The sequence below is a fragment of the Amblyomma mixtum genome, chromosome 5 (genome assembly GCF_055824585.1).
Source record: "Amblyomma mixtum isolate Tamu chromosome 5, ASM5582458v1, whole genome shotgun sequence".
In the NCBI taxonomy this organism is placed as follows: Eukaryota; Metazoa; Arthropoda; class Arachnida; order Ixodida; family Ixodidae; genus Amblyomma; species Amblyomma mixtum.
In genome coordinates, this window is record NC_143016.1 from 172,446,084 (window position 1) to 172,471,148 (window position 25,065).

The window sequence follows — 25,065 nt, forward strand, 5'->3', positions numbered from 1 at the left end:
TGCAACAACAAATGTCTTGGTGAGCGATAAAAGAAAGAATGAAAGAGGCATAGACGGGAAATTACGCGGCGAGTTGCTAGCGTTTGAAGGCCGAGGGATCGGTTTAGTAATGTCACGCTGGAATTTCTTGAGTACTGCGATGTAATGAAACGGGCGGCGCGATTTTGAATGGCGTCAAGGTCTGAGATGAGATATGATTGTAATGAATGCCAGACAGATGACGCGTACTCCAATTTAGGACGTACGAATGTTATGTATGCCAACTTTTTTACTTCAAGTGATGCAGATTTTAGGTTGCGCCTGAGAAAACCAAGTGTACGCGATGCTTTGGAACAGATGGTCTGAATGTGTATTGGCCATCACAGTGATGATGTGATGTGTACTCCTAGATATTTATAAGGATTCAGATTTCAGATTTTCAGATTCAGAGTTCAGATTTTTTCTTGCGCCTGCACCTGTTTCAAACCGCTGTAACCGGGTCGAACCAGTTCGAACCGGAAATTACTGTCGCTCCGGAGCCAACCCCGGAACTGAACCTGAAAAGATTCCATTTCGACACACTGCTTATAATGTCATCACAACCTGTCCACCGTGGAAAGTGACAAAATGTCCACACTGGTAAGCAAACTGCCCATCGTGACACGTGGCAGCTAAATTAATGATAGGTCGCGAGAGGTTCCCCGCAAAGAGCAACCTGTGTCTCACAAGCCCAACCCGTAGCTCTACATGAAACAACCACCAGCGGTGGCAGTGGCGCATCGCCTAGCCACTGAACCACTGCGCCAATGGTCGTATGAGGGCTCCATGCGATATATAAATGTAAACAATCTCTGATGACATCGCATTATACTTTTAAGGGTTGGTTAAGCGTAATGTGATGATGAAAGAAAGAACAGTACCCTTGTCTTGAGGTGATACCCAAGAAATCTCCGCAGCGCTGAAGGGACGCATTTCAGTTATCGCGTCATACCCGTATGGCGCAGCTTCAGTGTCTTCTCAAGTTTTCTGAGAATCTAAACACTCAAACAAGTTTAATGTGCGGTGCTGCCATAGGAATTTATTCTCATGTGCAGTGTTTTATTCAAATGCTGTTTTTTTATTCTATGATATTGTTACGTAGCCGTTGGGGCTCGTAACCGAAACGCTTTAATGGTTGACGTGGACGGCACCGGAGAACAAGCCAAGAGCACCCAGAGGAAGCCGGAACCGATCTTCTTCTTCTTTCACTCGGCGGTGCACGCGACTTGCGAAGAGCAGCCGCCTAGTGGCTGCTTGTGGAAACGTGGCATTACCCCCCTCCCTAAAAAAAAACATCGACCCGATGCATGCGCAAGAAAAGAAGGTAAGAAAAGCAGTTCACAAGAACATGGCAGAAAATAAGCAGTTCGTAAGCAAGGATGGTGCGAAAATGAACGGTCACAAGAAGCATGTGGTTATGGCGTGGCGGTAGGCTGCTAGCGGTGCTCGCGCGAAAAGTACGGCTTCAATCGCACGACGTGGACGACTTCGGGCTTCTGCTGGCGGCGATGAGAAGTAGAAGAGCCGTCTGGAAGAAGTTCGTATGTGACGTCACTGAGCTGACGGACCACTCTGTACGGACCGAAGTACTGCTTTAGCAGTTTCTCGGAAAGCCCTCGGCGTCGAATCGGAGTCCACACCCACACCATGTCGTCCGGTTCGAAGGTCACTACTCGGTGGCGGTGATTGTAACGCCGAGCGTCTCGGCCTTGCTGGTTCCGGATGCGCAGTCGCGCAAGCTGCCGTGCTTCTTCGGCGCGCTGAGTAAAGTCCTCGGTACCAGCTTCGGAGTCACGACCGTCATGGGGCAACATGGCCTCGAGCATGGTGGACACCTCGCGGCCATATAACAGAGAGAAGGGCGTCATGCGCGTTGTCTCTTGTTGTGCCGTATTGTACGCGAATGTGACGTACGGTAGGATGTCATCCCAAGACCGATGTTCAACGTCCACGTACATAGACAGCATGTCGGCGAGAGTTTTGTTGAGGCGTTCGGTCAGGCCATTCGTCTGTGGATGGTAGGCGGTGGATTTACGGTGGGTAGTGCCACTCAGCTGCAGGACGGATTCCAGCAGCTTGGCCGTGAAAGCTGTGCCTCGGTCCGTTATGACAACTGACGGGGCGCCGTGCCTGAGGACGATGCGCTCGATGAAAAATTTCGCTGCTTCGGCTGCCGTGCCTTGTTCGAGGGCCTTTGTTTCAGCATAGCGCGTGAGGTAATCGGTAGCGACTATTATCCACCGGTTGCCCGAGGAGGAAGTTGGAAAAGGGCCCAACAAGTCCATGCCAACCTGCTCGAATGGAAGTCTGGGCACTTGGACAGGCTGCAGTAAACCAGCTGGCCTTACAGACGGTATTTTCCGTCGCTGGCAATCGTGGCACGTTCGTACATAGTGGCGCACTGCCGCCGCAAGTTTGGGCCAGTAAAAACTCTTTTGAATGCGAGCCAAAGTTCGAGCATAGCCGAGATGACCGGCGGTGGGCTCATCATGACATGCCTGCAAGACTTCGTCGCGGAGAGTGTCTGGCACGACGAGGAGATAATCCCTTCCCGTGGGAGAGAAGTTGATCTTGTAGAGCACGTCGTCTAGGAGACAAAACGAGGAGTGCGTTCTGGCGAAGGGACGGGGTACTTCCGTAGTACGCGCTTTCAGGAAGTCGATGAGTGGAGCGAGTCCCGGGTCCTCACGTTGGCGCTGCGAAACAGTGACTGCGTCGACAGTTGCGATAAGAGGGAAGTCGGGCTCTTCGTCTTCGTTCGTCGACTGGATAGGCGAACGGGACAAGCAGTCGGCGTCGTTGTGCTGGCGTCCGGACTTATACACGATGGTCATGTCGAACTCTTGTAGACGTAAACTCCAACGTGCAAGGCGTCCGGAGGGATCGCGCAAGTTCGTCAACCAGCAAAGAGAATGATGGTCGCTCACGACCTGGAAGCGGCGGCCATAAAGATACGGGCGAAATTTCATCACTGCCCAGACAACAGCGAGGCACTCTTTCTCGGTGGTGGAATAATTGGTTTCAGCACGAGACAAAGTCCGGCTAGCGTACGCGATGACTCGCTCAGCGCCATCTTGCCACTGTACGAGCACAGCGCCGAGGCCTACGTTGCTTGCATCCGTGTGAACCAGGGTCTCGGCATGGGCATCGAAGTGGGCAAGCACAGGCGTTGTTTGCAAGCGGTGCCGTAATTCATCGAATGCCTTTTGCTGTTCTTCTGTCCAGGCGAAGGTGACATCATCTCGGGTGAGACGCGTCAACGGGGCAGCAATTCGTGAAAAGTTTGCAATGAATCGGCGGTAATAGGCGCAGAGTCCCAAAAAACGCCGGACTGTCTTCTTGTCGGATGGAGTAGGGAAGTTGGCGACGGCTGCAGTTTTGGCGGGATCGGGCTGAACACCTCGACGGCTGACGACGTGGCCCAGGAACAGGAGCTCTTCGTAACCGAAGTGGCACTTTTCAGGTTTTAACGTGAGGCCGGCAGATCTTATAGCCCGTAGCACGGTGGAAAGGCGTTGGAGGTGTTCCTCGAACGTTGGGGAAAACACAATAACGTCGTCCAGATATACTAAACAAGTTTGCCATTTAAGGCCGGATAAGACTGCGTCCATCATTCGCTGGAATGTCGCTGGAGCGGAGCACAATCCAAACGGTAGGACCTTGAACTCGTATAGTCCATCCGGCGTGACAAACGCAGTCTTCTCACGGTCCCGTTCGTCTAGCCAAACCGGGGCTAAAAGTAGCAGGGAAAAACTGAGATGGGCCGTAACACCTTGAAAACGTGCCAACACAGCGGAAATATAGGTCACAGCAGGATCTACAAATCGATCATTGGAGGTAAAAGCACTATACCGCGAAAAAAAAACAACAAATCAAATCATTTTCCACGTCAGAAGGAAAGTAGCATAGTTCATATTGCCACGTTTCCACAAGCAGCCACTAGGCGGCTGCTCTTCGCAAGTCGCGTGCACCGCCGAGTGAAAGAAGAAGAAGATCGGTTCCGGCTTCCTCTGGGTGCTCTTGGCTTGTTCTCCGGTGCCGTCCACGTCAACCATTAAAGCGTTTCGGTTACGAGCCCCAACGGCTACGTAACACTGGTGGAGGTGCATTCAAGATCCCATGTCCCGGACCTCTTCTCGCAGCGGTTCAGCGAGTCCCGACCGACTCCCGCTGGTGTCTACACCCGTTCATCGCAGCAGCCGCCGCGTTCACGGCCTCTCCCCCGAGTTCGGTCTCCTTCCCGACCGCCGCCCCGTTCAGCTTCATCCCATGGCGCAGGCGAGTTCCCCTCATCTAACCCTCCAGCAGCCCCGTGTACCGGCGAGTTTCCATGGCGCTCCTACTGAAGACGTCGACGACTGGCTTGAACAGTTTGAACGTGTGGCCAACTTTAATCAGTGGAGTTCTGCCATGAAGCTGCGCAACGTATACTTCGCGCTGGAAGACGGCGCCAAAACATGGTACGAGAACCGGGAGACCGGTCTTCAAAGCTGGGATGCCTTCCGCCAGCAGCTGCGCGATACGTTTTCCAGCCCCGACCGCCGCGACCGAGCGCGCCGCCTCCTGGAAGCCCGTATCCAAAAGCCCAACGAGAGCGTCGCCATGTTTGCCGAAGACGTGACCCGTCTTTGTCGGCGGGCTGATCCCGACATGACGGAGGCCGCGAAGTTGCGCCACCTGATGCAGGGCGTAAAAGAACATCTTTTCGCTGGTTTGGTGCGGAATCCCCCCCAGACCGTTGCCGACTTCATCAGTGAAGCAACCCTCATTGAGCGAGCCCTCCAGCAGCGTTCCCGACGAAACGAGTCTGCGAACGTTCAGCCCTTCAGCTCAGTGGCCGCTTCGTGCAGCGCCAGTGAACATTCCTCTTTGCGAGAGTTGATCCGAGACGTAGTTCGCGAGGAGCTCCGGAAACTCCACATCATCTCGCCTGATCCCACACCCGCTGCCCTCACTGAAGTCGTGCGCGAGGAGATCCGGCAAGCGTTTGCACCGCCTCAGTTGCTGCCCGAGCCACGCCCTCTGAGTTATGCAGCAGCTGTCCGTCAGCCCGCGGTGCCTCCCGCGCAGCCTATCCCGTTCGACTCGCAGCCGCCGTCCGCACTGCCGCCACCCTCCTACCAGCGGCCACCGCAGCAGGGACTCGCCATGCAACCACCGGTCCGGAAGGCCGACATCTGGCGCACTCCTCGTCAGCGGCCGCTCTGCTTCCACTGCGGGGAAGCCGGCCACCTGTATCGGCGCTGCCCCTACCGTGAACTCGGGCTTCAGGGATTTTCACGTCACGCCCCGCGCCCACGGTTCGGTGAGCGACCTCGGGAAATCGAGGAATACCTTGCTGCCCAGCAGACTTCACCGAACGGCCGCCAACGGTCACCTTCTCCCGTCCGCTACTCGTCACCTAGCCGTCGTACTTTCAGCGATACGCTGAGGGGGCGGTCGCCAAGCCCACGCCGGGGAAACTGAAGGCGGCGACCTCAGGGGGGCAGGTTGCTGAAAAACGAAACCGACGTCCCGAAGACCCCCCCGTGACGACGCAGCGTGATTCCGTGACAGCGACGCCGCCGCAGCGTGATTCCGTGACTCCGAGCTTCCCTCATACCAATGACACAGCTAGCGCCGACCTTCCCGTGCTTGTTGACGGGCACCCAGTGACTGCTTTAGTAGATACAGGAGCAGACTTCTCAATAATCAGCAAGAATTTCGCGGATCGGCTCGCAAAAGTTCGGACTGAATGGCCTGGACCCCAAATTCGTACTGCTGGTGGCCACCTTATGACACCTTTAGGGCGTTGCACTGCACGAGTCACCATTGCCGACTCCGTGTTTGTTGCGGTTTTCGTTATTCTGCCCAACTGTTGCAAGGACCTCATCCTCGGCCTTGACTTCTTACGACAGCATGGTGCCGTCATTAACGTTCCTCGCCGTTTGGTCACGTTTTCACCGCCTGCACCGACTTCCGCAGACGCCGAACGACGCCACGCACCTTTGCGCATCCTTGACGCGGATGTAACCGTGCCGCCACGCTCATGTACTCTCGTTACCGTCAGGTGCGACGACCAATCCAGTGCTGCAGGGGTGGCCGAACAGAACACTGAGCTGCTGCTCCATCACGGCGTCTGTGTTGCCCGCGGTATCGTCCATCCGACCAACGGCCTCGCGGATGTACTCCTTACCAACTTCGGCAATGAGCGACAACGCATCGCCAAAGGGACCACGGTCGCCTACTTGGAAGAGCAGCCGCCTAGTGGCTGCTTGTGGAAACGTGGCAATATGAACTATGCTACTTTCCTTCTGACGTGGAAAATGATTTGATTTGTTGTTTTTTTTTCGCGGTATAGTGCTTTTACCTCCAATGATCGATTTGTAGATCCTGCTGTGACCTATATTTCCGCTGTGTTGGCACGTTTTCAAGGTGTTACGGCCCATCTCAGTTTTTCCCTGCTACTTTTAGCCCCGGTGCGTGTTATAAAAAAATACTGATTTTAAAGATTACCCGCACGTTCAAAGCATGCGTGCAAGACTGTAATGTCTGCAATTAGTTCAACTTTGCTCTGGACGAAAGACTTATCGATGGTTAGATGCAGTGCTGTACTGAGTATTGAAACCTGTGAGTGCATCAGCAGCAGTAATTTCTCCCACTGCTCTCTTTCCACAGGGGCTGGTGCTCGTCGCCAGGATGGGCCGGTAATGAGCTAACCGTGGGCTGCTATTCGTACTTCTCAAACGTGAGGGCGGAGTTCACAATTTGGAACAGCCGTCAGCATCATATCAACGATGTGGTAGCGATCTACGGTATAACCAACGAAATTAACGTCGTCGTCGAGCTTGCTTCAGAGATAGGTATCACGGCTCCACCGCATGCAAACGTTTACCAGGCGTTCTTATGTGCCTAGTCCTCCGAAGTAACTGGTGATGAAAATTTGAGCCATGGGGTATTTCTTTGCGTCCATGCTTGCCGGAAGCAAGGGCAACGAGTTAAAACTTAGAAAAAAAGAGCGTATAGCACGGGCTAGCATTTTTAAGCTGGCCGTGACTTCTAGTCATCTTGTTCTGTGCATTTTCGTTGTTGCAGTGAAGTGCGCCACTTGGCGAAAGGCTGCAAGGGCCAGTTGATACTGGAAAACATGTTCGCTGTGTACCCAATTACCAGTAACTAATATAAAGACTCAGAAGCTAAATGGGAGTATCCGGTATAAATTATGTCTTTAGGAATTGAGGGCTGATTTCACTAAAGGAAGGAAATTACGAGCAGTATAGTTAATCACTTTAGCCACCCATAGGACCAAAAGGTACTGAATGGCGAGGGCAATGGCCGCTCTCACCTGCCAGGCATTTACAGCTTGATGGATGTGATAAGTACCAATGTATGGCAGGCTAGCAAAGCATATCTTTCTGAAAACTTTCAGCCAAGGGTATAAAACACGCACCTAATAGAAAGTATTCACATACATCTGCAAACCGATGCATTCCGAGACCAGCCGCCATTCTATGGCCCAGGTAACGTTCTTTGTACGCACTGTCAAGAATGCAGTGCTACCACCTGTGACCGCGGTTCCACGGGGTTTTGCGCAATCATCTGGTGCAATGCTCCCACTCATATGAAGAAGGCGAAGATTAAGAACCAAGAAGCAGATCTTAGGTTCTTCAACGTACCTAAATTGCACATCAACGATTGTGAGTAGACATGGCTGTTGTCAGAAAGACGCCGGCGCGAATGGCTAGCGCGAAGGCCCCTGGCAGTCATTCCTACGAGAAGCGAGCTCCATTCCTGTCGTGTAGCAATAAGAGCTTTTTTCCTTGGCTGCATAGTGCAACGCTTGCTGCTCATGCGTGGTGGTGGTGAAACTTTATTTTGCGAGAGAATTCGAGACCCGCAGGCCTCCTCGGTCTCCGCACCGCCGCACTCTCCGCAAAACAGTTTTAGCGACGCGCATGGCCGGCATGAGCTGCTGCTCTGCCGCTCCTCTCAGGCAGCCCTCAAATAAACCTGGCCGCGGAAGCCACCTCGTGGACCTAGTCATCGACCTCTACAAAGTGGTGACCCGGCGAGCCGCGCCTTTCTATCCCAGCGGCGTCCCAGCATGGCAGGGTGGCAGGAACTGGATTTCCACCCTCCGCTTCCAGCGTTCTGGCGTGCAAGCGTCGGCGGGTGATTCGCCCAACTGGAGGCTGCAATATAGTTGAAAGGCATTACCATCCAGCCGTTTAAACGTGCAGTTCTTTGCGACATTCTCCCGCCCGACCTCCTCTGCCGATTCGCCTGCCCTGCCTCAGGATGCCGGCCTTACAACGAGTTGCGCGCTGCCGTCCTCGCCTACTACGGCCCGTGATACTACCCTTGCCGCTCCATGACAAGGCCTACGACAAAGCGCTTTCGCCACCGCCAGCGCCTCGCCCGTACCAGCATCGCACTTGTCTCCGGCTGCATCCTTGGGAAAGAGCACACCGAAACCGTCACCGGCCCGGCTGCTTTAACACCGACGGCACCAGACGCTGCCGCCTCGCTTCCGACAGCACATCTTCCTAACCCGGACACGCTACCAACACTGTGCGACAGCTCCACGGCCGCAAGTCCGCAGACATTCCCTCAGCGGCTCGGTGAGGTGCCTGGCCCACCGCGGTTTGTCACGTCAGCGAACGCAGCGACAGACGCGAGGCACCCTGCTCAGCGCCCCCTGCCTTACTAGAGCACCGGACGCGTAATTCGGAGGTCGTGGGTTCGGATCCCAAAGACGGCATGTGGTTGTTTTTTCTTCTGCTTTTCTAATCAAATAGCTTTAAGCGATAACATATTCAGTAATAATCTAAATCGAACAACAGCACAAAATAAATAAATTAAAAATCCTCTGTGTCCCTTGGTTTCTGTGGCTGTTGGCTTCTCTCATATTTATAACGAGCCCCTCATACCCCTTCCCTTGTTTGCTTAATTACATCCAATATTGACGGTACGCCACCTTCGGCACAGCCCAGCGAGCAACTTCTATCGGTAGTAGTGCCGCCGTCAGTAGAGCTCTTCTTCGACGAGTGCCCCACTCCACCAGCTTTTGTAGCCTACTGCGTAGCATCGGTGCCAGCCGAAAGCTCACCTGTCGCTTCATCGTTCATTCCACCAAAGGGTTTAGTCATGTACATGAGCGAGCATGCTAAGAGCGAAGTGAGTTTGCAGGCAACGCAGCATTTCTGCGATACCAGCCCCACTACTCAGGCAGTCACACCGCCTGCCCGAGGGGCCACACACCATGCTCTCAGTACTGTCAACAGCTTATCGAAGTCTAACCCTGGCATCTCGACACTACCGCAGTAAGCGTACGCCTTGGTGCCTGACTTGAGCCGCCTTTAGCAACGAATGGTAGACCATACCGAGTAGTGCGGCAACTCTCCATCCACCAACAGTGTCTATTGCTGTCAGTCAGTCGTCTGATGTAGCAGTCTCATCTGCACAGCCTGTCACTGCAACAACCTTCTTCGCGCAACCTACAGCCGACCATGCCCACATGCGCTTCAGCTCTGGCGAGCCGCTCCGGACTGTCACTCCCGCTTCACTCATGCACGTGGCATTGAACCCACCAACTTCCTCCGCCATCGTCACACCAATCACCGTTGTGTCGACGGTCGCACCTGTGCCAACCCCAGTGGCCGTTGCGCCTTGGTCGCGCCCTTCATCAGGGTCACCTGAGCTGTGCAGGCCAGCCATTGCCATCTACTTGGAGTACTTTCAGCTGGCGCTATCGCAGCTACACGACACCACGATAAAGAATAGCATCGCACAGGGGCTGCACGTCATCTTCTCGCCGAACACGGTCGCTCCGGCACCTCCCTCTGCGGTATTTGCCGAACACTCAGCCACCCTCTCACACTCGGTAGGAGCTGTCATGCCTGACACACAGCTGCTGTCAGTCCACGGAGCCGTTTCGGCTGCTCCCGTGCTTGTGACGCCGTACTTAGCGTGCCAGATTCCCACCGACATCATCTGCAGCGTTCCAACACCGATGACACTTGTGTCAGCGGGCTGCACTGCAGTCAGTGGCGGCCCGACCATGGCCTCCACTGCACCCATGTCCATTGTCAGCTCGACACCTTGCACCATTTGCCCGTCGCGCAGCAGCAAGGCTCGTCCACCTGTGCTCGCGCACTCCACCCGAAGGTTCTTCCCGGCCCCTGACATGAACTTACTGGACCCTGACTTTCTCCATTTCTTCTTTTAACGATTAACCGTCCAAGGGGGGGGGGACCTGTGGCGACGAGCATGGCCGGCACAAGCCGCGTACCGAAGAGATCGAGGCAGGCGCCGGTACGAGAGAGAGTACGCTTCGACCTCGGCAGGACGCTGCCGCCGCTGCTCTGCCGCTCCTCTCTGGCAGCCCTCAAATAAAAGTGGCCGCGGTCGCCTCCTGGGCCACCTCCACATCGACGTGAACACGTTCATGTAATGTTGGTCCATGACGTATCAGCCCGGCTGACAGCGATCTTCTGCCAGGCCAGCTCTGCAGACTGCAGTGAGGTCTTCCAGTATTCCGAGGTTCGGAGACGCATTTGCCCGGCGAGGGGAGGGGGCGCCGGGCATGATAGGAGGCTTTGGGTAAGGGTGGTCTTGGGGTAGGAGCGCAAGGACAGGGGGTACCGGCATAACTTTGGAAAGATTGGCTGTGTAGGCTCTGCTCCCGTCTGCAGGCGATACGAGATTGACTGTTCTCTGCTAAGGAGGGATGGGTGGGGTGGCGGGTAGATCAGGCGCCCAGGGCGGGAGATTGCCGTGAGTCGGCATACGAGTGCATACGCTCCTTCGAGAAATCCCCCACGAGGTGCGCCGGTGCCCGGTTTCTAGACCCTCGGGCTAAGGACTTGGCGGCCTCCTTGCTGGGATTTCGAGAGTGCGCAGGCACCCAGATGAGCTCAACGCGTCGGAGGAAGTAGGGGGGAGCATGTGCAGCAGCCTTGAGCAGGGGGATGACCGCCGGCCCTTGTAAATTTTAGAATGGCAGTTTTTGAGTCACTAATAATGTAACGGGCGTCTCTGTATGCCAGAGCAATGCCTATAGCGGTCTCCTCGGCTTCCTCAGTGGTATTGCCTGAAGAAAGCTCGAAAGTTGGAGGTGTTATGTGTGGGTTGTAGACAACCGCAGTGGTTACATTATCATCGCAGGCGGCACCCATTCAAACAGCATCGGGCTCATCACCATTTGTGCAGACCTTACACGCGCGCGCATTCTTAAGACTTTGGTCACAGTGGGGTGCATGTTCCTCGGTAATGGTTGGGCTTATATTAAAGTGTGAATGTGGATAAGGAGCGTTTTAACTGATATATTGTTTGCAGAGACAGGGATGCCTAGCTGACTGAGTACGTAGGGTGTTATGGACTCCGAGTTAGAAAGGCTTCTCGTTTATAGTGATTTCTGGTCAGTTAAGTGCTGCTTCTGTTTCTTTCCGAATAAAGCAATCTATTTGCTGGACCTTTCTGGTTGTTAGTTTGAGGTATGGAGTAGTATAAACAATTAGGCTGAGGGTATAAGCGTCCACTCGCGAAGGATGTCTGTCTCTCTCAGCCCATGTGCAGATTCTGTCACCCATTTTATGAGTTGTGTAGTGGCAGCGATAGCGTTTTTGAGTGACTTAATAGTGTCTTCGTTTTTTTCATCCTGTTCAAGGTACAGTTCTAGCATGTGGATAGTATGGATTTGGGGCAATTGCTTAAAGCATCGCAAAAGCCACGGGTACAGACAGAAGGCACACGCACCTGTACTCGTCTGCCCTGAATTCGGATTTCTAGGGGGGATTGGAATGTCTGTCCCATAGGGGCTGTGCAGACTGATTGGAATTTTTCTGACGAGCACGTGAGTCCGATTCGTGAGGGGAGTTTAGCAATGGTATCTGCTGCTGTTTATAGCGTGTCCTTGATTTGAGCGTCTGATCGGTATGTTGTCCAGAGTGTGATGTCATCGGCGTATAAAGGGTGACTAAGATGGGATGATCTCACGGTATCGCACTTCTGGCGAAGAAAAGTTCATCGCTGAGATAGGAAACCGTGCCATTGTACGCTGGCTAGCGGGCAGCCAACAGCGGCGGTCGTCAATACATGAGCAAGACTTACCGATTAACTGTCCCATATCAAAATAAAACAACAGCGCACCAGTATGCGAACAATAAAGAAAATAAAAGCGCAGCAGTATGCGAGTACGCTTTAAAGAGCGAAGCCAAGTACGCGCAGTGACCGCACTTGAGACGGCCACCAACGTTCATCAGCAGCCATGGTGTAGGAGATGTGACAGAGAGGCTTTGAAAGTTCTTTGTTTCAATGTAACAGTGTGCCTGCTGCGGTAAAGTATATCTACAAATACAGATACACACTGGACTCTCGAGGGAAGTCCAGTCCGGTGGAGCGGTCCAAAAATCTAATCTTCTACATCCGATTGTTGGCTTGGAAGAGCTCCGCACTGGAGCAAGTGCTCCTGCCGGAGAGAAGAAACACCTGGCAGTGTTTAGTTAGTGTCCGCCTCGCAGAGAAGAGCGGGACAGAAGCGGCTGGAGTCACCGGTAGGGGCGTAATATTTTGCCGGCTAAGAGCCACTTATCGCTGGGGTGAGGGCGACATGGAGGATACAACTTTGAAGCAGGACTTTCCAGCGTGCAAGGCCGCGTCAGGTCGGTGCCACAAGCTGAGAGATGCTCTCGCGTGGCGCGCCAGAGGTTTTCTTTTTCATGGAGGAGTATTGTCTCCGGAAATGTGGCCGATTGAAGGGGACGTGGAGGGGCTCATTAGTGACTTCCTTCATCCACCAATGCTTCTGTGGGGTGGGCATCTCGACGAATCGGTTGTACACGTAGTGTGAGCGAGAATATTTCAGTTAAGTCCTGAATTTCCTGTGAAAATACGTCGATATATAGAACACGCCGCAGACTACGGATGGCGCCTGAGGAGTCTGTGAGGATGTGGAGGTTGTTTCTAGATGGCAATAGTGGCGAGAGAGTGCTTAATGCGTCCCGATTGTCTCGCAAAACGGCTCTTTCACCCATCCACTTAAAACAGAGTTATCAGCCTCTAGTGCACTCTTGTTTTCCATTTTCTCTCAAGTTAAATAACTTGTTCTTATTACTACAAAATCGTAAGTCCCCAAAATGCCAAGTGCAGGCCTCTGTGATGATCCCTACACAGTCGCCCGCAGTCAACTGTATTAGGTCGCAATCGCACCTCGCAACCTTCTCATCATAGCGAAGGCGATCGTCGCTGCTCAGGGATGAGAGGTAATTGAGCTGGCCAGTCAGTTTTCTAGTTGACGCTGCCACCATGGACGCACACGCGGTAAATCAGTTGCCAAAAATAATTCAAACGTGTACAAATCGACGAAAGTGGAATGAAAGACAGGCGCGATTAAAATGCACGGAACAGCACTGAAAGCGCGCAGAAGGTACACGTGTGAGAGGTAAACCGAAAAAAAAAGTGCCATGCCAGCACCCAAGAAAGTACGAACAGTGCACGCACGGCCAATTCGCGTTATTTACACATAGATGAAAGGCACGAAAAGCGGTCAACACGGCTAGCTTTGCTCGGAGGTGAAGCCTACTACTCTCGGAGGTGCGCTAGCCAGCACCTCAAAATGGAACGTGTCGGCTGCCGCCGCACAAAAATAACGTCACATGAATACTCTCTATACAAGAGGCTCTGAAACAAGCTCCATGTTTCTTGTTACTGCAAATACTCGTAACAATTTCCAATCAAAAACAAAAGAAGGTCAGTTTGCTATCAGTAGGAGGCGCTTTGGTCTAAACATCATTACGGTTTTTAGAATGACGGCCCGCGGCTCGAGTTGGTGAATTACTGTAAGTACTGCGGCGCAACTATGACAACAGAAGAAAGAAAAGGACAGCACATGCGCACTCTACCAACTGTTTATTGGAAGAAAAGGGGGAATATTTATAGCCCTCACTCACTTTGTAAAAACGCTCTATCGCTCTCATCCAAGCCAGTAACAAGTAATCTGAAAATGACAAGACTAAATACAAGTCGCAGAATGCTTCTTCTACCCTGCACCCAAATCAATAATTTATAATAAAGGTTAGCAAAAAATGAAACAAATCTCAGCAATAGCAGTGTCAGCAATCGTAGGAAAAGCAGTGTAAGACATGATGTAGGGCTAGTCGGATCATGGTTAGAGCAAAAGAGAACGGCGCGAAGACGACGGGACAAAAGAAGGCACGAATACACACACACACAAAAGGCTGTGTGTGTGTGTGTATTCGTGCCTTATTTTCTCCCGTCGTCTTTGCGCAGTTCTGTTTTGCAAATTCAGTGTCATCATTCGAAGCAAAAGCCGTCAATGCCTTAAGCGTAAAAGCTAAACGGAAAAATTTAAATAACAAAAACAAAATACCATAGCAAAAAATTACAAAGTTTCAACTCTGCCGACCCTAGATTCACGTAGAGAAGCTAACGATCTCCAAAAGCCATTCAAAGTCGGCGGTAGAAGTGGTTGAGACCGATATGTTGCTGGTGGCCTTTGTCGCTTCTCCGCCTCCTTACCCTGTCTCTTGGCAAGTCGCTCTCATCGTTCTTCTGGAGCTTCCACCACTCCTCTAGCCTTGCCAGTCTCACTTTTTCACTGACGAGTCCACTCACGGCGAGCGGTGTCCGCCGGATGGTCAAAAGCGGCTTTCCGCAGTGTTCGAAGATGTAGTTCACTACACGTGCGCTCCTCGGTGCTCTCTCCTACCTCCACAGCGTCAGTCAAGCGCACAGCTCTGGTTATATATACCACATATATGATGTCACAGCTGTAAATTAAATCACGTGGCACAACGTGATTACCATTTGGCTTTCTTGCTTCCTCTGCCGACAACCTGCAAAGTAAAAATTCAATGGTAAACGTCAAGGTCAAATAGCAAGGCCAGATTCACAGGTCAAGGTGAAAAGTCAAAGTGAAAGATCTAGGTCAAAGGTGGTCTACTCATGGTTAGGTATTTGCGCATAGCAGCACTAGCAATTAGTTAGCTCAAGGTCGTTTCAAGGTCATTCGGAGGCTCACAGCGAAATGCGCCCCAGCCGTAGTAGTGCAGCTTTGGCTACAAAACTCTCACCACAAAGCACCGCCATAGTTTGGGCATCGGCCGCCACATGAGGAAGAGAGAATTCTTGGCAGTAAAAATCTTCATAAAAACGTTTCCACATGCCAAATTTTATTTCTTTGAAAAGCTACAGAGCTTTAACTAATACAGGATATCGCTTTCTGTTTAATCATAAAGGCTTCAAGAATTTCACGTGCCACCTGATCGGGACTTTTACCTAGAACCATAATACAGCTAAGCACTGGCTCACAATCGCAATCTTTACAGTAGTAATAATTTTTCAACAGCGCATGCTACACAAGGACACAAGACGAGGAAACACACACACGAGCGCTTGTGTAGCATGCGCTGTTGAAAAGTTATTATGAATAACCAACTAGCCCGTGAGCTCACCCTGTTTACAGTAGTGAGGCAAATTCGACCCCCGTTCATTCTCTAGCGACTTTGCATGCTTCGTCCCCTGTTATTGATGCAACGACTCTTCAGGCCTATGTAGACCCTTCGACGTGTGAGCGAAATTTCATAAACCAAGGACAAAAGCTCTATCATGCCTCTTATCGCACTGGGGTTTCTTTTTTTGCCCAATCTGTAAAGCACAAATCATCCAACTTTCTGGGTGCGGAGAATACGGCGGGTACGTCGTAACGGCCTGCCACCTTCGTCAGGGTGTGAGCCGCCACTCGGTGTGTATTGGGGACTTCTTATGGTCGCTCAGTTCCCAGCTTGCCATGAAGCTTATTCTTGCCTTTCATTTTTTGAAGGAGGGTCTCGGCTACAGTACAAATCACAGAGCACGGGAATCCAGCCATTTGTAGCCTTTCAGTCTGATTATTGAAGCTAGCCTCGGCCATGGGAGCACAGGATTTAGGCAGCGTGGATTCTAGGCAAAGTGAAGCGATAGCCCTTTTGACCGTCTTGGAGTGCGCGTGTCCGCAAGTAAGTAGTTCTTTTTCAGCACGAGCTGAATACATCCAGCACACACTGCCTCATAAGAGCTTGATGTTTATATCTAAAAACTGCAGGCTGTCACTGTCTGGTAGTTTACAAGTGAAAGCGAGCTCCTAACCTAGTCGTCTCAAGGCGGATTGATACTTTTCACGCTACTACGACACATGATTGTAGCGTCAGATTTTAGTGTCACAAGGAAGTTATCGATATATCTCAAAATTTTCACGACTAGTCCATTGTCAAGGGAAGAGGCTAGTGCATAGTTAATAGATGATAAAAAAAGTCTTACACAGCACTGAGGCAGCGCAGTAACCGATACGAATGTCTTTTCTTTCCACATGCATTCCAGTTTCACACGCACCTACTGTAGACCTGAGGTCAAATTCAAGTAAGGACGAAAATTAGTTGCGTTTAGACCAGATGAGTCCTAAAATGCGATACCCCCCTTAGATTCAATGCGCTTCCGTACAGATCTGAGCAGGTCGGCATGTGGCGCTAATGAAAACAAATATTCGACGTCCGCGCAAAAGAAGAATCCAAAAGAAGGCTGGTCTTTTAAAAAAGCTGGCGCCTCCGTAGAATTCTTCTTGGCAAAGGGGTCTTCAACTTCCAGACCTTTCAACAGCTTAAGCAGTTGCTCCGATGCAAAGCTCCGACACCTTCTTAGTGATCCCTCCCCAGCAATGAACAGAAGTGATTCTGGGTGCCGGAACGCTATGGGTCACAAAGAACTGAAACCAAGTAGTAGGAAAAGCATTGCGGTCGTGCCATATTGCCACGTTGTAGTGACGGCAATCCAGTAGTAAAGAAGACCGCAACAAAACTTGCAAACGAAGCTCTTTATTTGGGCTGACTTGCGCCCGCAAAAGAACTGATCACTCGGCGGCGTAAGCAACAAACGTGCTCGTCGGTCGTCGATCTACGAATGCCCGCCGCTCGCGGCATCGCCAAATTTAAAGCCGGCAAGGAAACTTCCAGATAACAGGTCAAGATCATCTACAGTAATCTGGGAACACCTAGATGCAGCTGTTCATGGCTGTGATCAATCGAGATTAGTCCGGTCACTTCTCGCGTCACGAAAAGAAATGATAACAGCCCTTTCCAGAGGTCTTGCGCGAACGAATGGAAATTACAATAATACGCGGCATTACCCCTTCCCAAAGAATCATCGTCTCGATGCTTTAAAATGAAAATAAACACGGAGAATACTAACTTCGAGTCCTTTAGTGTTCATAATACGGCTTCAGGCGTACGACATGTACGACTTCAGTGTGTGTGCGGCGTCGCTGAGATGCTGTCGTGCCGTCGGGGATGACTTCATAGTCGAGGTCACCGATGCGACGGGGAACCCTGTACAGGCCAAAGTAGTCTCGCAGCAACTTTTTGCTCAATTCACGGCGGCGAACTGGCGTCCATATCCAAACCCGATCACCTGGCTTGTAATGCGTGTCTCGTCGGCGCAGATTGTAGCGTTGGGCGTCGGTGTGCTGCTGGTGTTGAATGCGAGGCCGCGCAAGTCTTCGGGCTTCCTCGGCGCGATGAAGATAGGCGGCGACGTCGAGGTTGTCTTCGTCGGAAACTTGCGGGAGCCTTGCGTCGAGGGTTGTCGTGGGCTTCCTGCCGTATACCAGCTGGAATGGGGTAAACCTGGTTGTCTCTTGGACGGCAGTATTATAGGCGAAGATCATGTACGGCAGAACAGAGTCCCACGTCTTGTGTTCGGCGTCGATGTACATGGAAAGCATGTCTGCGTTGGTCTTGTTCAGACGCTATATGAGTCCGTTGGTTTGCGGATGATAGGCAGTTGTCCTCCGATGGCTTCAACAGGAGAACGGCGCAAAAGACATGGAGAAAAGAGACAAACAGAACAGGACCAGCGCCAACTTGCAACTGAATTTTATTTCGCACCAAACCCGCCTTTATGTAGGCCAACACGCCCTAACATCCGTGTAATCACGCACAGGCAGTAGAAAACATCACTGTAAGATATCTAACACATGAAGCGCGATAGCAACAACGTAACATACTATCATGGCTAAAAAAACCAACAAAAAACCCAAAAAATGTATAGCAAACTGCACTAAAACGGTCATGGCCAAGCAACTCTTAAACACTAGAAACGATACACACTCATGAGTGATACGAGATGACCAACAAGAAACGTTGAAAAAAGGTGAAGAATGAAGCGTTAAGACCAAAGCAGTGTCAAAGGTAAAAAAAGGTTGAAATGGATGAAGAGTGCAAACCTTAAAATTGGAAACGAACAACCAACAGCCACATGAATGATGACCGATGACCAACCAGAAACATGAAAAAACATGGACGCGAAGATGAGACCAAAGTCAGCGTCAAAGGTATAAAAACGATAAAATTCGAAATGAACAACCAGCAGCCATATGAATGATGACCGATGACCAACATGAAACATAACAAAGGATGAACGCGGAGCTCATACCAAGGTCAGCGTCAAAGGTGTAAAAAAAACGAGAACAAAAACCGCGCAAACAACCGCACATCGTAAAAAAATTGTCAAAAATTGCAACTTATGCCAAAGGAAAGAGCGTGCACAACAAATCAAAACGAAGAGCCTACAAAACACTTTCTAGAAAAGTGTACTCCTCATTGCTAGGCGTAATGGATGGCTTGCTGACGCATCTGCTCCCTTCTTTCCTGATGTAAAAGGCTTTGACCACCTCTCTCTCAAATCTGTCCTTCCCACTCCTCAAAAAAATAGTTTTCTCGAACTCCGGACGGCAACCCCTGCAGGCTTTGCAATGATCCGCTAGGAAGCTTCTTTCGTTATTCCGCAGATTCCGGCAATGCTTGCTGGCGCGCTCATTAAAACATCGACCAGTTTGGCCAATGTAGTTGAGCCCGCAACTTAAGGAAATCTGGTAAACAACTCGCGTCCTGCACCGTGTGAACTTGTTTTGATGTTTCACAGTACAAGCCGGTTGTTTTTACCCGTTAGTCATTGCGCAAAGCTTAGAAAGTTTGCAGGGGGCTGAGAATGCGACCTGAACATTATGTCTGCCTGCTACTTTTTTAAGGTTGTGTGAAACCTTGTGGATATACGGTATTACTGCCACACGGTTGCGTGAAACTGGATCTCTGCTTTTAGGACCTTACTTCCGCTTCTGCAGTATGGCTTCACACGGAAGTAACCATACAAGAGGGGTGTCCTGCTTCTTTTAACCGCTGAACTTGAGCACTGAAACTGTACGAGACCTTATGGGGCATGATTTGTTCAATAATGTTCAGGTCGCATTCTCAGCCCCCTGCAAACTTTCTAAGCTTCGCGCAATGACTAACGGGAAAAAACAACCGACTTGTACTGTGAAACATCAAAACAAGTTCACACGGTGCAGGACGCGGGTTGTTTACCAGTTTACCAGATTCCCTTAAGTTGCGGGCTCAACTACATTGGCCAAACTGGTCGATGCTTTAATGAGCGCGCCAACGAGCACTGCCTAAATCTGCGGAATAACGAAGGAAGCTTCCTAGTGGATCATTGCAAAGCCTGCAGGGGTTGCCGTCCGGAGTTCGAGAAAACTATTTTTTTTGAGGACTGGGAAGGACAGATTTGAGAGAGAGCTGGTCGAAGCCTTTTACATCAGGAAAGAAGGAAGCAGATGCGTCAGCAAGCCATCCATTACGCTTATCAAAGAGGAGTACACTTTTCTAGAAAGATTTTGTAGGCTCTACGTGTTGTTTTGTTGTGCACGCTCTTTCCTTTGGCATTGGTTGCAATATTTGACGCTTTTTTGACGATGTGCGGTTGTTTGCGCGGTTTTTGTTCTCGTTTTTTTTTACACCTTTGACGCTGACCTTGGTCTGAGCTCCGCGTTAATCCTTTTTCATGTTTCATGTTGGTCATCGGTCATCATTCATATGGCTGCTGGTTGTTCATTTCCAATTTTATCGTTTTTACACCTTTGACGCTGACTTTGGTCTCATCTTCGCATCCATGTTTTTTCATGTTTCTGGTTGGTCATCGGTCATCATTCATGTGGCTGTTGGTTGTTCGTTTCCAATTTTAAGGTTTGCACTCTTCATCCATTTCAACCTTTTTTTACCTTTGACACTGCTTTGGTCTTAACGCTTCATTCTTCACCTTTTTACCACGTTTCTTGTTGGTCATCTCGTATCACTCATGAGTGTGTATCGTTTTTAGTGTTTAAGAGTTGCTTGGCCATGACCGTTTTAGTGCTGTTTGCTATACATTTGTTGGGTTTTTTGTTGGTTTTTTTTAGCCATGATAGTATGTTACGTGGTTGCTATCGCGCTTCATGTGTTAGATATCTTACAGTGATGTTTTCTACTGCCTGTGCGTGATTACACGGATGTTAGGGCGTGTTGGTCTATATAGAGGCCGGTTTGGTGCGAAATAAAATTCAATTGCAAGTTGGCGCTGGTCCTGTTGTGTTTGTCTCTTTTGTCCACGTCTTTTGCGCCGTTTTCCTGTTGAATCATGAACCAACAAGCCCAAACTAGAGTTCTTCCGATGGATTGTCTGGCTGTAGTTTAAAATGGCTTGCGTCAGCTCCGCTGTAAATGCCGTTCCTCTGTCTGTGATGAGCACTTCGGGGCGCCGTGTCGGAGGAGAATTTGTTCGACAAAAAATTTTGCGACTTCTGTTGGGGTGCCATTAGGCAACGCATTTTGCTTCGGCGTATCGGGTCATGTAGTCGGTGGCCACAATGATCCAGTTGTTACGTGATGATTAATTCTGAAAGCGGCCGAGGAGGTCTATTCCTATTTTGCTGAAAGGGCTTAGTTGGAGGTGGTATGGGGTTCAGGAGTCCGGCTCGTCTAATCGGAAGCGCTTTGCGTCGCTGACACTCATAGCAAGTTTTCACATAATGGGAAACGTCAGCAGCTAGCCGAGGCCCATAGTACTTCTCCTGCATGCGGTGCAACGTGCGAGCAATCCCGAGATGCCCCGCAGTCGACTCATCATGACATGCCTGCATAATTTTAAAGGAGCCCGAGCACAGGAAGGGACTGTAAGCGGCGCTTTAGCTCTTTGAAAGCTTCCTCTTGTGGCATTTCCCATTTAAAAGGCAAGTCAGCTTTGGTGAGTTGGGTCATAGGCTCTGCGATGCGCGAAAAGTTCTTGACGAATCGCCGGTAATAAGCGCACAATGCAAGAAATCTGCGTATGGCTTTTGTCACTATGTGTGGAAATTCTGCGATCGCAGCCGTCTCCTGAGGGTCTGGGCGAACACCATCCTTGCTGACGACGTGACCAAGGAACAGCAGCTCCTTGTAGGTGAAGTGGCACTTCTCTGGTTTCAGTGTTAGGCCTGAAGACTTGATTTGTTTTGAGCACTATCCGAAGCCTTCTGAGGTGGTCTTCAAAGCTTGTGGAGAAGACAACAACGTCATCTAAGTAGACTAGACAAATCTGCCACTTCAAGCCTGCGAGCACCGTATCTATTACTCGCTGGAACGTCGCTGGGGCAGAGGAGAGGCCGAATGGCATCACCTTGAACTCTACGAGTTCGTCTGGCGCGATGAACGCAGTCTTTTCGCGATCTCTTTCGTCTACTTCAATTTGCCAGTAGCCGCTCTTCAGGTCCACCGATGAGAAGTACTTAGCGTTGCACAGCCGATATATATCGTCGATGCGGGGGAGGAGGTAGACATCCTTCTTCGTAATGCTGTTCAGGCGGCGGTAATTGACGCAAAAGCGAAGGGTGCCGTCTTTCTTTTTCACTAGGACGACCGGTGCTGCCCAGGGGCGCCTCGATGGCTGGATGACGTCGTCACGAAGCATTTCCTCAACTTGCTTGCGGATAGCTTGGCGTTCTAGCGGCGACACGCGATAGGGGCTCTGTCGCAGTGGTCGGGCGTGCTCGTCTGTGACAATGCGGTGCTTGGCAAGCCGGGTTCGTCGCACATTTGATGCTGATGAGAAGCATTCGCGGTACTTGTGAAAAAGACTGCGTATTTGCTCTTGTCTGCTCCGTGGTAATGCTGGGTTGATATGAAACGTTGGTTGATGGCCTTGGTCAGATGGTTCTACGGGTAGGTCGGGTAGGGCAAATATGTCTCTGATGTCTGCCAGCTCGTCGAGGAAAGCGATCGTCGTACCTTTGTTTAGATGCCGGTATTTTTCGGCGAAGTTGGTTAGCAACACGTTGGCTTGGCCATTTCGAATTTGGACGACTCTCCTTGCGACGCCCAGTCCCCGATCCAGGAGTAGCTGGGTGTTCCTTTCGATGACACCTTCGGCAGTTTCGATGTCTCCAGTACCTATGCAGGCGAGGACACTCGATCGGGGCGGCACACTCAATGCTTCGTCGAGGACGTTTAAGGCAACGTGAGGAGTTGTGCTCGTCGCAGCAGGTATGGCTTTGTCCGTGGAAAGCTTGATCGACCTAGATCGAAGGTCGATGATCACCCGATGTTCATTCAGGAAGTCCATTCCCAAAATCACGTCTCGCGAGCATCGCTCTAGGACCAGGAGGGTTGTAGCATAGGTTCTCCCATTTACAGTAACTCTCGCGGTGCAGCTTCCTGACGGCGTAATCAGATTACCACCTGCGGTGCCGATCCGCGGGCCATCCCAAGTTTTTGTTACTTTCCTGAGTCGGACAGCGAGTGGCCCACTCAAGACAGAGTAGGCAGCTCTGGTGTCCATCAAGGCAGTAAGCGCGTGAGCGTCGACCATAACTTCAAAGTCACTTGTTCGCGTTTTCTTATTGCACGTTGTCTTCGGTGTACGATCTCGGCTTCGTCGGGCAGTGAGACTGCGGTGGGCGTACTCCGCCGGTACTTCTCTGCGCGGTGGTACAAGGTTCAAATCTGAACGCGTCGTCGTTGTCGTCGTCGGTGTTGTCGTCGTAGTTGAAGCATGGTCTTGCGTTTTCGTCGATGGACGATCTTTGTTTTTGCGCTCAGAAGCAACCTCACCTCCACAGGCTGCTTTATTCAGTTTAACCTTCGGGGGCTGGGGGAGCGTCCATGCACTGCCTTGCCTCGGCTAGGAGATGCAAAGCGCGGTGACGATGGCGACGGGGAACGTGATGGGCAGCTCGGCGATGAGTATTCTTCCCGGCGCATAAACTCCACGATTTCGGCTGGTAGCTGGCCGGGTCGGGGTCGTAAGAGAAGCCTCGGATGCTCATTCCCCTATATGGGCAGTACCGGAGAATGTAACCGGCTTCGCCACAGTGAAAGCATAGTGGGCGGCGCTGGTGGGGAGTTCTCCACTCGTCGCATTTCCTCGGCTGTGCGCGTCGCTCGTAGGACGGGCGGGTTGGGGCGATACGGCGGCGGTCCAACGCAGCTGACTGAGGGCGATAGGTGCTTGGGTCCCGTCGTCGAGGGGCAGGACGGCGCACAGCTGCGGCGTAAGTCATGGCTGGGGGCTGCAGAGGCTGCGCGGGTGTCGGCCTCACACCCAAGGCCTGCTGAACCTCGTCCCGGACGACGTCAGTGAGAGATCAAAACTGCGGCTGCGTCCCTGTTGGCAGCAGTTGTCGGAGCTCTTGTCGCACAACTTCACGTATAACTTCCCGTAGGTTATCGTTGTTAGTGGTGTCCAGGCAGCTTGTTGAGAAAACTCGCTGCTGGCGGTCGTACTGGCGGGCTCGCCCATCAAGAGTTTTTTCCTTGGTGGCTGCCTCTTCGTCGAATTCCGCGACGGTTTTCGGTGGGTTGCGTACGAGGCCGGCAAAGACTTGCGCTTTAACTCCTCGCATAACCACCTTTACTTTTTCTTCTTCCTTCATGTTTGCGTCAGCACACCGGAAGAGACGCTTCATCTCCTCAGTGTACATTGCAACCTTCTCGTTTGGATGTTGTATGCGAGACTGTAGCAGCTGCTGGGCGCTCTCCTTTCGCACGACGTTCGTGAAGATCTTCAGAAGCTGCTCCTTGAAGGTTTCCCAGTTCGTGAGGCTAGCTTCCTCATTCTCAAACGAGATTCTTGCTGGTCCCTCCAAGGCGAAGAAGACGTACATAAGTTTCGTAGCATCATCGCAGTTGCTGAAGACAGCCAGATGGTCGAACTGTTCCAGCCATTCTTCGGGGTCGGTACCAGGCGAAGCGTCAAAGGTTGGTGGCACCCGGGGCTGGTGAAGAATGATTGTAGTCGTTGGCTGGGGCAAGCTCATGGTGGACGTTGCTACTGGCTTTCGTTTTCGGGTAGGGTCCGGCAGAATCCCGAACTCATGCGCGTCCCCTTGCAGGCGTCGGCTTGCGCGATGGATTGGAGTCACGTCGTCCACTGAATGACTCGAAGGGCGGGCGTCGCGACTTGCTGGGGGTGCCCGGCAAATGGAAGGCTACCCAACACCTCCACCAGATATCACGTTGTAGTGACGGCAATCCAGCAGTCAGGAAGACAGCAAGAAAACTTGCAAACGAAGCTCTTTATTTGGGCTTTCTTGCGCCCGCAAAAGAACTGAATCACTCGGCGGCGGCGTAAGCAACAAACGGGCTCGTCAGTCGTCGAACTACGAATGTCCGCCGCTCGCGGCATCGCCAAATTTAAAGCCGGCAAGGAAACTTCCAGATGACAAGTCAAGATCATCTACAGTAATCTGGAAACACCTAGATGCAGCTCTTCATGGCTGTGATCAATCGAGATTAGTCCGGTCGCTTCTTGCGTCACGAACAAAAATGATAACACTCCTTTCCAGCGGCCTTGCGCGAACGAATGGACATTACAATGATACGTGGCAATATATCACCATGTCTCTCATGAGCTAAGCCTGTCGAGCGCAGAAAGGGAGCACACGTTTTGTTTGGCGCACCTGACAAACTACAGCGTCTTTGTAGAAAAGTGAACTTCTCAGGATTTATAAAAGCATTATGCGGCAAGCAGCATGAAAAGCATTTTATCTCTTGTCGCACCCACATGGTTTACGAGGTGCCTTTTTCCTGTGGGTCAGATGGACAATGCAGCAATTATCGCCTCAGGGAACATGCATCGTCCCTAGAAGATATTGTTGTGAAAAGCAACCTAGCGCTCCACTATAAATCGGGCGAAAATTGCGTTCCAATTTTTGAGCCGTGCGTAATCCTCAAG

At 51.3% G+C, this 25,065-nt stretch overlaps 1 protein-coding gene across 1 annotated transcript in view; it reads left to right on the forward strand.

Annotated features, from left to right (window-relative positions):
* The window catches only part of LOC149344697 (uncharacterized), a 56,915-nt gene that overhangs the window by 26,189 nt on the left and 5,661 nt on the right, over nt 1–25,065 (forward strand). The window contains exon 3 of the mRNA XM_089547284.1: nt 6,676–6,860. Coding sequence (XP_089403410.1) covers nt 6,676–6,860 — 185 coding nt within the window. The remainder of the gene's footprint in view (nt 1–6,675; nt 6,861–25,065) is intronic.